Source organism: Nannobrachium achirus (assembly GCF_963921795.1).
Source record: "Nannobrachium achirus genome assembly, chromosome: 20".
Taxonomy (NCBI): Eukaryota; Metazoa; Chordata; class Actinopteri; order Myctophiformes; family Myctophidae; genus Nannobrachium; species Nannobrachium achirus.
The window spans coordinates 45,361,950-45,378,075 of NC_137827.1; the positions used below are offsets into that span (position 1 = coordinate 45,361,950).

Below are 16,126 nucleotides of genomic sequence, written 5' to 3' on the forward strand. Positions count from 1 at the left end.
TCTTTTTTTTTTCACTCTTAATCAAATGTCTTTGCCAAAAAATAGCCGATCTACAAGCTCGTCGTGAGCTTGTACATGTGCTATTTTTGGGCAAATGTTCCGACCCAGAATATTGGATTTTGATTTTCGTGATAATATCGTAAATCGCGATGTCTTCTGTCACAATGATCGTGATATGAGATTTTCATGTCGTCCCATCCCTAGTCCGGTGTGAGTGTGTGTGTGTGTGTGTGTGTACATGTGTGTGTGTGTGTGTGTGTGTGTGTGTGTGTGTGTGTGTGTGTGTGTGTGTGTGTGTGCGTGCGTACCTGCTCTCTGCAGACACTCGGGGCTGGAGTATCCCAGGTACTGCAGCATGTGGTCCAGTGCGTCCTCTCCCTGCCTGAGCGAGTCCCAGGCAGGCACCGCCTCGCGGCACACGCGCTTGGCCAGCGGCGGCGCCGGGAGCTGCTCCGAGCCCGCCTCCCTCAGCTCCGGTCTGTCCTCGCCATCCTCCTCCTCCTCCTCCTCCTCCTCGCCTCCCCTGTTCCTAGGGCTGTCCAGGGGTGGGAAAACTACTCAGTTTCTTTACTTAAACGTCTTATAACATCAAATTCACATATTCTTTTTTGAGCAGTGGTAAACCGCTCCTATATGTGGCTGTGCGTGTGTCTGTAGCCTTTTTCCTCCGCGTTTTGCCATAGTAAAATGTGTGTACGTAGCATCATGTTTGTCTAGTGATGTCATATGTCGTATGTCTGTAGCCTTTTTCCTCAGCGTTTTGCCATAGCAAAACGTGTCTGAAGACTTTATGCAAGCACGACCACCGCTCACTTCACATTGGGTGTGATTTTTTTATTCTTATGTTTTTTTTTCAGGTTTCCTGACCTCAATTACACACAAAAAACTGACCTTTCAACAGTCATTGTTTTTTTCTGTAATCTGTAGTTTTTTGAATAATTAGGCTCATAAAGGCGAGTTCATTTGTCTCTGGACGAACGCATCATCATCCAGGGAAGGGTCACCTTTGCTGTTACTTTACATTGTGTTTGCATCGGTCCAATGCACCATTTACCATTTATCACTTTGGTATCACTAACGGTGCAATTTGTACACTGTCAAAGTTAAAGGGAGACCTTCAAATTTCTAAGTTTGAGAACCAGTGGATTAAGTAATAATTGTAACAGGCCTACCTGTCCCCCATCTGCTCCTCGCTGGCCTCCTTGGCCTCCCCTCCCTCTGTCTCTTCTCCTCCGTCCTCCTCCAGCTCCCTCTCCTCCTCCTCCTCTTCCTCTTCCTCTTCCTCCTCCTCCATCGTCTCTCCTCCTCCTCCTCCCCTTCTGGCCGGGGGCGTGTGCGCTGCCGGCTGGAGGCTCTTCTGCGCGTGCGCGCGTCTCTGGGGGCCCGGGGTGGGCGTGCGCACGTCATGCCCGCACGTGGGACTGGGCGGAGGGGACAGCGGGGGTCCGTAGAGGACCGCCGAGTCCCACGAGTGTTTGCCCGCCACGTCGCGCACGATGACGCGCACGCAGGCGGGCGCCGAGGACAGGCCGGCCGCCATGCCTCCGCCCGGGACGCCCGATTCCGAGCGAATCTGGAGACGGGAGAGGTTCACGGTTCAAGGTGGAAACTCTACTGTGAAACCAAATGGACCCTTATGTGGTCCATTTGGTTTCATTTTACACTCACAAGAGTTAAACATCTATAAAGTTAAAGTATTGTTAAAGATCATCATTACTTCATTTACAAGAAATCGACACTATTAGAGAATGTAGAAGAGTTGTTATTTTGAGAAACATCTCGCCTATGGTACCAACATCAATACAGCATCGAATTGTGGACAAAAATAGAAGTTTCGGGCCTGAGAGGCTAAATGTCATCAAATGGTGGTCCGTGGCTCAAACGCTGAATAAATAACAGTCCTTGATATGAAAAAGGGTTGAAAACCAGACAGGACTAGATTATCTCCTGGTGTACCTGCAGCACGGTGAGCAGTGTGGAGCCGTTGAGGACCAGGAACTGGAGGTTTGGGGAGTGGAAGAGCTCTGGTCCCAGGTCAGTGCTCTCACAGTACGGGTTGTCCTGGTTCTCACACACCTGGGGACCAAAATAAGTTTGCTGAATGATTTCCTTTGACTTGCATGTACATACTCATTCTCACATGTTGGTATCATGCTGCAGAATCGATACACAGGTAATACTGTTCACATTACTCATTGCCTGCCACCGACGAGTTTGATTTTTTCAAAGGTTGGTGAATTAGCGGGATAATAATCGGGGTCATTATTGAGAGACATAATGACCTTCTCCGCAATGATTATCCCTTGGGTAACTCTGAGAGTCTCAAAAATGTAACAAAATGGATACTTATGTGTCCACATTTGCTGTTCCTGTACCTGGCTAGTGAGCATGGCAGGACCTCCAGACATGGGGTAGTGTCCCAGATGGTTGACCAGGTGAGTGATGACCGTCCTGGCCGCTATGGAAACCAGGCCCTGCTGGATACGACTACGCACTGGAAAGAGAGAAGGCACACACGTTTAGATTACGAGGACAACTACTAATCGGAATACAGATGTGAACGAGCACCAGACAACAAGATAAAAAGGTTTAAAGCAGGTTAAATACAGAAATTCAAAACACAACATCAATAAGGCTCTTCATACACAAAGTCCCCCCCCCACACACACACACAAGCTGTGTGTGTGGCCAATGTGTGCAAATATATACGATTCTGATAACAAGTTTCACAGTGAGTTCAACACAAACTGGTGCATTACACAGAGACAGCGAGGGACACAAACACAAACACGCAAGCGTGAGCGCACACGCACACACACACACAGAGTAATGGATGTACATTGCTGGCCCCATGCAGAGCAGAATCCGATGCCATCACACTCACTGAGCTGCTGTCGTGTTCTTCTCCAATCAACATCCTTTCACAGACACACACACACACACACACACACACACACACACACACACACACACACACACACACACACACACACACACACACACACACACACACACACACACACACACACACACACACACACACACACACACACACACACACACACACACACACACAGTCAGTGACACTGGGGACACCACACGCCACACACTCTTTATTGATAGAACTGTGAGCAGACTAGAGATATGCATTGACATTCTCCACAAGTGGAGGAACCTCAGGAGACTCTCTCTCCCTCCCACCCTCCCTCTCCCCCTCTCTCTCTCTCCCTCCCTCCCTCTCTCCCTCCCTCTCCCCCTCCCTCTCTCCCTCCCTCCCGGGGCAAGGGGACGTATTGTGTAGCATTGATCAAGAGTCACTGGTTTTGTCTCTCTAAGGAAAACATAAATAAAGTAGTACATGAATGCGTTTTTTAATACCGACTGTCCTGATGTATGTTTGAGTCAGTGTAAACGAAAGGTTAATAAAGGCAGGATTAAAGGTCTCCCCCCCCCTCTCTCTCTGCATCCTTGCCATTAGTTTTGAGGTCCAGCATCCTTCAAGGCCACGGTCGGTGGTGGGGAGTAAAGAGGAGAGCATGGTGTGTGAGGACGCTCCAGTCATTAGACTGCACCGTCTGTCCTGCTGTCCCATCACAGTGGGAAGCAGTACACACACAAACACACACACACACACACACACACACACACACACACACACACACACACACACACACACACACACACACACACACACACACACACACACACACACACACACACACACACACACACACACACACACACACACACACACACACACAACTTTCCAATATCTTTATATTTTCACACACCCATTTGTGAATGAGTTCAAAAACGTGAGCAGTAGGAATAATATGGCTGGTATATTTTAACATGCATCATACTGTATACACTAGTACTGTATGAATATAGACTGGACAGTATATGGTATGAGTCCACGTTGCTTCTTTTCACCTGACAGGGGGGAGTTTCCCCGGTTGGACGTAGCGCGTGGAAGGACATTGTTATTCCAACCAGTTCCTTTCACCTCCATCAGGCGCCCCGGCTGGCCAGGGGAGGCAGTATAGAGACCAGGATTACTGCATGTTTTTTATGAGGGTACTACCTACCCTAGGAGGGAACATGCAAACTCCACACAGAAAGGCCCTTTTGCCAAACCCACAGAGGGTATGGGCACTGATGACGCGGAGGAGAGAACACACCACCAGCACCCGCTGGACGGAATCGAACCCAGAACCTTCTAGCTGTGAGGCGACAGCACTACTGATCAGTGCCCAGGGATGGATTAACCCCCGCGATGGGGTCAGAAAATGACCGGGCCAATCAGTGACTGCGCTTCACTGTTCAGTTGAAACGCAGTCACTGAGCGGCCCTGTCATTTTCTAATTTCTCATCCCAATGGGCCTTAGTCCAGACTGATTGACAGTGCATCTATTCTAGCGTGGTTACCTTCGGTGACAGGCTGCAGTTTACTGGAGCGCTCAGACTCGGGGCTGTGGAGAGGCTCGGGCTCCCGGAGTCCCTCCAGCAGAAGATAGGGGTCGTAGTCTGGGCTCTGCAGGTCTGTCAACTGCAGCGGGGAGTACTTTGGATTGCTGAACGACTGAGCTCCATACACACAGCCATGGAGGACCTAGAGAGAGAGAGAGAGAGAGAGAGAGAGAGAGAGACTGTTTTAAAAAATAGTCCCTGGAAGCTCACAACGCGTCACATTGCACATTGACAAACGTTCCGCACCAGGATAACGGATGTTGGGGATATTTTGATTATCGCGGAACAATAATCGTTAATCGTGAGTTTTCATATCGTCCCAAACCTAGTCTCGCATGGCCAGACTGTTGACTCCCGCAATTTGCAAATGAGAAGATACCTTATAAAGCGGAAGTGAAGCCTCCTCCCCATTTCCGTTTCATTTTTACAGTCGTGCACATGTATCCTAATATAGATACAAATCATCTAAGCATGCATAGCTTGCTGCCGTTCGGGAGCTGTAGTTCCAGACTCTATAGCATTCAGAGATTGTGGAATAGTTGTCTGGCTACGCGAGACTATCCCAAACCTAATCAGTACCTTGTAGATGCAGCTGAGCAGGGTCTTGGGTACGGCCGGCGGTTCTTTTTCTGGAGGATGGTGGATGTTTGCAGGTTGCAGGAGGGTCTTTGGAGGCAGGGCCATCACCCAGTCCAACAGACACAACAGCAACGACACTACCAGCTGGAAAACACACGCACACGCACACACACACGAGCGAGCACACAAGTTAATAGAATTTTAATAGAACTTTTCAAGAAGTATAAAAGAGGAATTGAGGAAGTGAATACTAGTGAGAGAAACACTAGAAGACTTTTGCAATGCCTAACACGTTCCCAGACGTTTTAACGTTTTCCTGTCCAGGAACGTGTTAGCTGGTTACCATGGTAACCAATAGCTAGAGCTTTACTGCGGGAGAAGACTCCGTTTCCCACGATGCCTTGTGAAATAATGTAGTCAGGATATTCTAGCGTCCATTCACTTGTGTTCGTTATGGCTGCAGAAAAATGGATATATGACGGATACTTTTCCCATATCGCGCGTTTGGTCAAAACGGCCTGTTTTCTATGGACCATAACTCACGCACGGATCATCGTGGTGGTGTTTTTTCTTCTACGTTCGCCGGCCGTGACCGGTAATGGACACATGCTGTATACACGGAGCCCTCGAAAATCAGGTAAAAAGCAATAGGAAAAATGACAGTAATCTACATTAGTTATGGCAAAACTATGGCTGTCAAAGTGTTAAAAAATTGCATATATACAAGCTTACAGCGCGCTGCGAGCTTGTAGATCTGCTAGTTTTTGGCAAATCTTTGAATATATATTTTTTAAAGCTTACAACATTTGTAACTCAAATATTTGCTTCTGGGGGGTCTCTGATAGATAATAAGTCGAGATGGGGGTCGGCTGCAATCTCCTCTATTGTTGGGGAATACTAATATGGCAATGTTACTTGTACCCTTGAAGGGTGCTTTGGTATTTTGTCCAGGATTCGATGACAGAACCTCTTCTACAGGCTGTTGCAAATATTTATATGTGGACATAAATAAATCATGAACGTGTATAAATAAATCATTAACGCGCGCACGTGTGTGTGTGTGTGTGTGTGTGTGTGTGTGTGTTACCCTCTTGTCCAGTTCATGAGGTGATGACTCAGTGGAGGGTAGCAGGGCGGTGATGGTGGCAATCAAGATCTATAACAGAGGACAGCAAGGACATGAGAAAACCCTGTCTTTTTGACGTTAAAGTTGCGATAAGTGTGGTCCGATGACGACTGATTTGGACAATAAAGGTCCTTGCACACTGCAGGTGCGATTTTTAACATGTCTGTCAAAAAAGATATTCATTCAATCAATCAATGAATCAAAGGAGGTCACCTCCACGATCTTCTTGGGCATGTCAGGAGGGAACCTCTGCAGCTGGTCCACGTAGCTGATCAACAGGTGGAGGATGTCGGAGGCCACCAGCGCCACGTTCTTATTGGGGTACTGATGGAGAGACATGCACAAAGACACAGACACACACATTTTAACCATGTATTTAAAACCCATTTAGGCCTAGAATTATTGAATGCTTTAACCGGTGAAAAATAGCAGATCTACAAGCTCACAGCGCGGCACCGAGTGCCGCGCTGTGAGCTTGTAGATCTGCTATTTTTTATATTTAAAGCATAAAATATTGCGTCATAATGTGTTCAGGCCTACATGGGTTAACCATGTATTTACAAAATCATGGCATATGTCTTCATGATACGATAGCATGTCTCTTGGTACTCTACGGGTATAAGTAGCAGCGTCTCTGCCATATGTGGCGGCTGCCGATTATAGTGGAGAACGGCTCAATACTTTGCAAGCCTTTTTGCCTCTTTTTTGGGCATCCCAAGTTGTTGAAACCCTCTAACAACCAGCATGTGGGTAATCAGGGTATGTCCTATAGGCTGCCAAATATAAAAACAAATAGTTTTTACCTAATAACACACGATCTACAAGCTCTCAATGTGGCGCGAACTTCTTAAATGTGTTTGCTTGTTTGTTTGAATACGTATGAAATTCTTCAATTTCAAAAAATAAAATGCTATATATCAACTGGTTTTCGGGAAACAGTTTGGGTTAAAGGTACCGAAAGTAGCTGAGAAATAGCAGATCAACAAGCTCACAACATGTCCGTGACACTGGCACACAACTAGGTATGAATCATCTATCTATCTATCTATCTAGGTCGTCCTCAGACGAGCCCTCCATCGTTGTTTCCAGTCATCTCGGTTCTCCATACATCTGGCCAGCTCATTGGTGTTCTGTGTCCCTACGTCTTCCTTGAGTATGTCCACGTATGTTTTTGTGGGACGTCCTCGCGGCCGGTGCCCGTGTGTTGGCTCCCACAGTACCAATTTGCTGGCTGGAAGCTCCTGGTGTCTTTGGCAGTGTCCTGCTAGTCTCATTCTTCTGGTGGCAATTTTCTCGCTTACCTTTGGTATTCCCTCATACAGGCTCTCGTTTGTAACATGTGCACTCCTGTTGATGTTGAGTACTGCACGCAACATTCTAGTGTAGCACCCGTCTAGAGACTTCTGCAGGGTTGGCTTCAGGGTCCAGCATTCACTGCCATAGAGGAGAACAGACTCCACCGTTGCAAAGAAGAAGCTAAGTTTGATTTGGCGGGGGAGGTTAGAGTTCCATACACTGTTCATGCCGTTCAGGGCCCTCCAAGCGAGTGCCTTCCTTACTTTAAGGTCTTTCTCAGTTGAGTCGACCCATGCGCCCAGGTACTTGAAGTCCTTGACTTCCTTCAACACAGCTCCCTCTGTTGTTGTCAGAGGTGAGTGATCAGGTAGGTTATAGGTGATAACCTCAGTTTTCTTAGCGTTTAGCCTGAGACCAACTTTGGCACACTCTATCTCCACCCTGTTCAGGAGTTCTTGTGCTTGTTCCATGCTGTCGGAGAGCAGGCTGATGTCGTCCGCATAGTCCAGGTCTGTCAGAACTACTGCGGGATGCCGTCTTGACCTCCTTGGTGTTAGCGTGAAGCCAAGCTCTTGTTCCCGTCCCCCTATGGCTTTCCTGAGCGCATAATCTAGAACTATGATGAAGAGGTAGGGGGCTAGGGTGTCTCCTTGCATTACCCCAGCTCGGATGTCAAACACCTCACTGCTGCCATCTGGGGTCACCACTTTGGCCCTTGTTTTTGCGTACATGGTCTCGATAGCCCGGAGAATGTTGGGAGGGACATTGTAGGCCTCAAGGATCTTCACCATCTTGCTTCTGTGGATAGAATCAAAAGCCTTTTTGAAGTCAATGAAGCACAGTACAGCTGCTAGGTTGTTCTTTTTCACCTCCTCTATTAATCTCCTTAATGCCAGGATCTGTGCTACGGTTGTTCTCTCCTCTCGAAAACCATTTTGGTTCTCTCTCAGGTGAGGGTCGATGGCATGCCGTATCCTGTTCAGTATCATTCGGTTGAAGACCTTAGCAGTGATACATGTCAGGCTGATGCCTCTGTAGTTGTCTGGCTTTGAGAGGTCTCCAGCTTTAGGCACCGGGATGATATTAGACAGAGACCATATTTCAGGTTGCTTGTTGTGCTGTAGAGCATTGTTGCAAAAGTCTAGGATGAGGTTGTCTAGGTCGCAGTTCTTCAAGACCTCTGGGGGTATGCCATCCGGCCCAGCACTCTTTCCCTCTCTTAGGGTGGATTTTGCCCTGGCGAGCTCGCTGATTGTGAAGGGTCCATCGTCGATGTTCAGGCCCTGGAGGACTGTCGGTATATTTTCCTCCTCTCCCTCTTCCACTGATGTTCCCAGGAGCCTCTGGAAGTGGTCGAACCATGTTGCCACCCTCTCCTCTGGACTGTGTCCCTCCACCTGGCCCTCCTTGGCCCTCTTCCGCCCTGTCATCTCATTTATTACCTTCCAGGCCTCCCCGTATTGCCTTTCACCTTGCGCTGCCTGCACTCTTCGCACACTTTCCATCACTTCTTCCCCTTTGATGGCGTCGTAGGTGCTGAAGAGAGACTGTTTGGCCTCGTTCAGTGTCTCGCGACCCTCCTCTGTTGGTTCACGCTCAAAGTTGAGTCGTGCTTCCTCCATCCTGCCTCGTGCTGCTACAACCTTCGGGTGTCTGGACCGTGGTGGTGCTCTTACTCTGTTCAGCACTGGCACGCACAGTCTGGTCGCCTCCTCATTCGCTGTGATGAATCTCCCATATTCACGGCTGGGCTCCTCTCCCCCATCCAGCTGCCGAAAGCGCTTCCTGACTTCCTCCGAGTACCTGGTTTGGAGGCCCGGATTGGTCGTGAATGCCTTCCAGTCATGCCGAATCTTGGGGCTTGGCTTGGGGACCCTGAGGCTCAGTCGTACCCTCATGGAGACCACACGGTGGTCAGAGCCTACAGAGCTGAACGTGCTGTATGGCTCAGCGTTCAGGATGGAATTCCTCCACTTTTGCCTCACTAGGATGTAGTCCAACTGGTATAGCCTAGGTAGCTCCCCAGGCCTTGAGGCTCGGTCTCTGAAAGTCCATCTCTTCCCTGTTCTCTTTCGGAACATGGTGTTCGCTGCCAGGAGCTGGTGTTCCATGAGAAGGGCTTTGAGGTATGTGCCGTTGCGGTTGGTAGACTCATGGTATGGGAATGGTGCATCCTCCTGTCCAATCCTGGCGTTGAAGTCGCCAAGGATTGCCAGGAAGTTGTGCGCTGGGACACCACGGACTGCTTCTGTGAGGTCCTCATAGAACTCCTCAACCTTCTCAGGTAGTGCCGTGTTAGTGGGCGAGTACACCACTATGACTGTTGTTACTGGGTTACCTGCAAACTCAGCTATGAGGATCCTTTCAGTGTGCTTGTGTACCCGTCGGAGAGCTCTGCGCGCCAGAGAACCCAGCATTATTCCCACACCCCCTGTTGCAGCCTGGGCCCCGTTTCGCCCCGCAGATGCAGTGATGAACGTGCGTTTCTCTACTTGGTGGTAAACTATCTTGTCGCCAGTGTGGACTCTTCTGTGTTCCTGGACTCCCAGGATCTCTACCCCCTGTTCTTCAGCACAATGTGCCAATTCCACCAGTCTAGCTTCTTCTCTCACTGTGCATGCGTTGAAGGTCCCCATTACAAATGGTCTCCGACAACGCATGAGTGCATTGGATGGGATGCTGTGGTCAGACAGAACCCTCCCTCGTTCCCGTGGGTTTGAGGCCCTGTCGTCATGATGTCCTCCGGAAGGAGGACCAGCACCACCATCCGCCGCGATGCTCCTGCGGACTCCCGCCGCTGGAAGTATAGGATTTGAGATGACTTTGTTCTTCATGGTTGGCTTTTCAATGCTAGTTAAGGACTGTGGGGTCGCAAATTCTCACAGTCCTGGTTTTTACCTCAGAGTGACCTTCTCCTAGGTGGGTTGCCTACCATGGCTAAGAGCCCCACCCGCCCCGACTGATAGCTCAGATTGCCGGATCTGAATGGTGCACATGCTGATGTTTTCACTCACTGAATGGTTCTAATTCTAAAGTAGTTGTAACTAAATACAGTTCTAAAGTTTCGAAGTGTCTACCTGAGCCTCTCCCTGTTGAGTTCCATCAAGCTGTGTGCTCCATTGTTCCTTTCTGATCCATGAGTGTCTGTGTGTGGCCACTGTCTGCCCACTGTCTGCCCTTAAATGTATGAATCAGGCATGAAAATAATCAAAAGACTAAACCTAACATCTAAAAATTTCTATTTTAACCCTAACCGAATATTTTCCTAATTCCAAACCTATCTCTAAACATCCTACAAATAAACGATCGAATGTGTGTCTGTCCGTTGCTGAAACAGTGCCCAAATTTGGAGATGACTGACATCACTGATACCGCCGCGATGGTATATCAGTGATGCCACGGAGCACATACAGTATGTTCGTAATCGAACGGGCAACGACTAGTCCTTTTAAACCATAAGATAACCACTTGTCTTGTGAGGACCACGATGTCACATCGTCTACTTCTCAAATTCGGCTCTACTCGAGGGGACATTTGGTTCTCACATATTAAGTCCCTCGTCAGCGCATCGACGTGACAGCAGCCAGGCAGCGCTGCTGCAGTGCATCCAGGTTTGACACGGAGGATGCGATTGCACAAACACCATCGATAAGGTTAGAAGGTGTGGAGGGAGTGACGGAGGGAGAGAGAGAGAGAGAGAGAGAGAGGGGAGTAGGAGAGGACGTCGTAGCAGTGTAGAGAAATCAATGCTACTCCAGATGGAGAAAAGAAGAGCGAGAAGAAGAAGTAGTAAACAGAGTTGGAGGCGGGGGAGAGGAGGCTGCTGGCATGTTACATGCCTGTGTGTGTGCCTGTGTGTGTGCGTGCGTGCGTGTGAGAAAGAGAGGCACCACACATGGCTGAGGGTACTGGCCTCTGGTATGAAGAGAAGAGATTCCAAGGTGGACATGTGTTTCTGTGTGAGTGTGTCTGTGTTAACATTCCTCCCTGGATTAAGTCCCTCGTCTGAAGGAGGACCAAACATATTGACTGTCCAGGGCTCGCTCCCAGGGGGAGTGTGTGTGGTATGTGTGGTGTCGGGTGTCTTAGCAGGCTATTGGCTGCTCATACACCCCAGCAGGGATTCCAAGGTGGACCGGTCCTGTACATGTGTGATGTGTGTTTGGCACCAGATGAGACGGTTAATGCTGGCCCGGATTGTATTCCAGTGTCCAACACTGCTAGTGCAACGGACTCAAAACACACCACGGCTCAAGACCAGAGAGACATGCACACAGACACACTTCTGTATTACTATATACTAGTGAGGACATCAACATTTTAGGACAGCATTGAAAATAGCCAAACAATAGCAGAAAGATTGCACACACGCGCACGCACACACACAGCAATTATGACCAAATCTAGCTTTTCCAGTTACACTGTTTAAGTTCCTTCAAGCTTGCTGCGTTACACAACGCCTAATCAAATTGTATTTAATAAGTCACTCATAGTATTGAGGCTATTCAGCTCCTGTTCATAAAGAAGGGGGGAAAAAAAGTCTTTCTCAACACAAATAGGTCAGATGAACAGGACCATATGACTTGACTCGATTGACATATTAGGCTTGTCATACACATTTAATTGTGAGTGTCTGAGGGCTTATACTGTAGTTTCCCAGGCCTTTTCTGGTTATGCCTTGCTTGGTTGCCTTGGTTGTGCCTTGCTTTGCAAGGACATTCAATGACACGATCCACCCGTTCTTCTGAATCCCCCCCAAAACGATTCAATAACAACTACACCGGGCGCCAGCCGACTTGGGAACGATGCAGGTCGGGAGAGCATGCCCACTGTACCCATCTGTCTGTCTCATTTCGCTTTAACTATTGAAAAATATCAGATATACGAGCTCACAGAAAATATTCAAAGACTTGCACAAATATTCATGATTTTTCAAAAATAGCAGATCTACAAGCTCTGTGAGCTTGTAGATCTGCTATTTTTTAATAGTTAAAGCATAAAATAATTATTAAAGTGGTTCAAATCTAAAGTGGCACAGATTTGCGTTCAGGCCTAAATGGGCTAGTGAGGTTTCGATTGGAAAGTCCCCTGCAGAATTCTAACTGTGTCTGACGGTCAGGACAGAGGCGAGAGACTGACCTTGAGCGTTACACAGATGACATTGAGGGCTTCTTTAATCTGCGGGTGTTGGGTACCGTGGACCAGCTCCTCACTCAGCCAGATACCCAGACTGCACAGAGCAACACATCTACAGAGAGACAGAGAGAGAGAATGTTACACCACTCTCTCTATCTCTCTCACACACACACACACACACACACACACACACACACTAGGGATGGGAGACGATAATCGTTATTATCGTTTAGTGATAAAAATCACTCACATAATCGTATCATGGAGGTTTAAATTTACCGTAAAAAGGACCTGGAAATTACGTACCTGATCCAGTCTTTTTTCACTATCAACCAAAAAATAGACAATCTACAAGTTCGCTATGCATTGTGAGCTTGTAGATCAGCAATTATTTTGGCAAATGTCCCGCCCCAGAATAATGGATGTTGGGGATATATTTCTTTGGTCACAATAATCGTGGCATGACATTTTCATATCGTCCCATCCCTAACACACACACACACACACACACACACACACACACACACACACACACACACACACACACACACACACACACACACACACACACACACACACACACACACACACACACACACACACACACACACACACACACACACACACACACACACACACACACACACACACACACACACACACACCTACCTAGCAGGAGCCGAGGGTTCGTGTCTAGCGGCGGTCAGGATGTGTTTGATGATATGCTCCTGAAAACACACACAGACACGCACACGCACACGCACACACACAGACAGAAATATTTGTTATAATGTAGCATCAAAGTCAGTTTAAATAAACCCCATTAACCCTATTTACGTCGGCTCTTTGAAAAAGCATCTGTCAGGAAACTACAAGTGGAATAAGGGGTCATACACTGCATCCCATTTCCATTTTTATCCTCTGTAAATAGCTATTGGTATTCATTGATGACCTGTATTAAACCCATTTAGTGCTCCAGACATGAACGGGTTAAAAGTCCAAGCTGCCGTTCGCCTGCTCCGTCCGCGGCCAGTCTCTTATTTTGAAGGCTGGAAGTAGATCGCGCTCACAATTCCTTACTTGACGATGTTTCCTTACTTGACGGAAGTCTTGTCGTCCAAAGCGTAAACAGTAATGGCGGATCGATGCCTTTCAGCTTGTACTATTTTAGCGAGTCCTTGGCATCAAAAGTGTTTTTTGGAGAAAATGGACATCAAAGATGAGAAAGACCATGGCTTCCATGTTAAGGGATCACTATTGTGTGCACGTGGATGCGCGATGATGATGAATCGGTGAGTCCACCCGTGCCAGCACTTTCCAACGGACGGTACGTAGCCCTTGCCAGCTTTACTGTATATACAGTATATTTCGCGAGTATTCGCGGGATCGGCACTATAAATACTCGAGTATATTTCGCGAGTATACTCGGGATCGGCTACAAATGAGTTAATGTGTTCACAAGGGTTAAAGCCCCAAAAAATCCGAAGACTGAAATTTCTTTTCAGACCATGTCCCAATATGAGAGTTTTGAAAAATGGACAGCGCAGCGCACAACAACATTTGGGGTGTTTCCCTGAAGTTCTAAACTGCCTTCACTGAATGTGTGTGTGCCAATCCATGCTTCATTTTATAGAAGTATCTTCGGAAGTTCAGTTGTATTCTATGCTAGTCTGGCCAATTCAAATACTCATATCTTGAAATTAGAACAGCTTTTTAGTTTGGAGATCACTTGACAGCGTTTTGATGACTTTGTTTGTCATTCACGCTGTGGCCATCACTACACCTCCCCCTTATTTTTGCGGATCTGTACTGATTTCAGAAATTGACCCTAATCACCTATGGAATCCTCAAGACTGAAATCAGTCCCCAGGACTGAGAACTTTAACCCCTGTGTTCATATTCAATGCTCTGATGATGAATTGAATACATAGGACCACAATGGAAACAAGACCTCGGGACATTCCTGTGATATGCTTTTAGACCCTGTGTTTTACTGTACCTCTGAGCTTTTCAGTTTACATTTTTGACTAACAAGGTATTCAATCAGTCAATCAATCAATCAACCAATCAATCAAAAAAAGGTAAAAAAAAAAAAGATTCAGAGAAGGGAGGATTACATGTACACGCAAATAAATACAGTAAATTAAACAATAGATGAAAGCATCAATAACAGCCATACAAACAGGGTCCAATCCAGTCTATCTTGCTCTAGTCTAAGACGTATCAACATGCTCTTTAAAAATAGACGACCGTCACATGCAGAATAAAACGCGCCCGACAGTGTGAGCGTGTCCGGGTGCGTTCTTGTAATCGCACCGCTTTGCACTTCGTTGCCCGCACGCGCGCACACACAGCTAGTAAACACTCCCTGCGGTCAGTGTTAATGACAGTTTAGTGATTCGAAAAGACCCTTTGTTTTTCGGGAAACGGCTGCGCCCCGGTCTCAAGACGCTGGCGTGCATGACATTAACAGTTTACACGTCAACAACAACAATTATGTCACTATGGCGGGGTTGATGGCAGCATGTGTGATCAGCCATTATCCGGCTAGCTGCACTCCAGGACCCCCCTGTGGAGAGGAGACAGAGCACTGGGCAACACAAAGTGACCGACAGTGTTGCAGGAGGATGAAAACAACATACTGTACAGTATACCTGTAAGTGTATCCAGGTATCTACACATTTCTAAAGTGGCAATTTAATGACTTAAAGACCTTTTTAAACATTGTCAAATATGAGAGGTTGAAATTCGTCTATTTTCAAAATGGAACCGAGTTAAAACAAAATGCAATGCCTCAACTCCTACGATTCCATGTGCTTGTCAGGGTGTTCAAATATGATCATTTTGGGGGTCCGGGTCAGGCCTGAAAAGGTTGAGAACCATTGGTCTAAATCAGTGGTTTTCAATCTTCCTTGGTCCTTGAGGGGGTTCCAGGTGGTCCCCAGGAAAATGATGGACAGTTGGTAACCAAATGGACCCTTATAGATCTTTAACTATTGAGAGTGTAAAATGAAACATTTTAGGCTCTCAAGAGTTCAATTATTGTTAAACATCTGCATTATTTAATTTACAACCAGTCTACACATTTAGAGAATGTAGAAGAATTGTTATTTTGATGAACGTTTTGCCTGTTTTGGGTCTGAGAGGCTAAATGTGATCAAATGGTGGTCCGTGGCTCAAAAAGGGAATAAATAATGGACCTAATTGATATGAAAAAGGTTGAGAGAAGCACAGGTCTGATAATAAACGGGGGCGAGCGCTCTGGGCTGGTGATCACCTTGACGTCGGTGAACTTGGTGAGCACGGTGTCGGCCGTGGTGGGGTGCAGGGCGGGCAGCTCCTCGTACAGGTTGGGGAAACACACCAGAGAGCCCAGCAGGATCTGGGCCTCCACCCTGGGAGCCTGCAGAGAGGGGAGACCACGGTTCACTTTGCTGTTTTCATTTCATTTTTTGCCAACAAAAAATGTACTGTATCTTGGCGGGCCTTGATGGCATTGTAATGACTTTTTACCCTTAG

At 47.3% G+C, this 16,126-nt stretch overlaps 1 protein-coding gene across 1 annotated transcript in view; it reads right to left on the reverse strand.

The window, feature by feature from the left end:
- The window catches only part of ralgapa1 (Ral GTPase activating protein catalytic subunit alpha 1), a 134,631-nt gene that overhangs the window by 54,892 nt on the left and 63,613 nt on the right, over positions 1 to 16,126 (reverse strand). The window contains exons 28-38 of the mRNA XM_080751092.1: positions 15,885 to 16,010; positions 13,277 to 13,335; positions 12,611 to 12,719; positions 6,389 to 6,499; positions 6,137 to 6,205; positions 5,050 to 5,193; positions 4,429 to 4,612; positions 2,376 to 2,494; positions 1,957 to 2,076; positions 1,325 to 1,573; positions 309 to 510 (exon numbers count right to left, since the gene is read on the reverse strand). Of these exons, the coding sequence (XP_080607218.1) occupies positions 309 to 510; positions 1,325 to 1,573; positions 1,957 to 2,076; positions 2,376 to 2,494; positions 4,429 to 4,612; positions 5,050 to 5,193; positions 6,137 to 6,205; positions 6,389 to 6,499; positions 12,611 to 12,719; positions 13,277 to 13,335; positions 15,885 to 16,010 (1,492 nt within the window). The remainder of the gene's footprint in view (positions 1 to 308; positions 511 to 1,324; positions 1,574 to 1,956; positions 2,077 to 2,375; positions 2,495 to 4,428; positions 4,613 to 5,049; positions 5,194 to 6,136; positions 6,206 to 6,388; positions 6,500 to 12,610; positions 12,720 to 13,276; positions 13,336 to 15,884; positions 16,011 to 16,126) is intronic.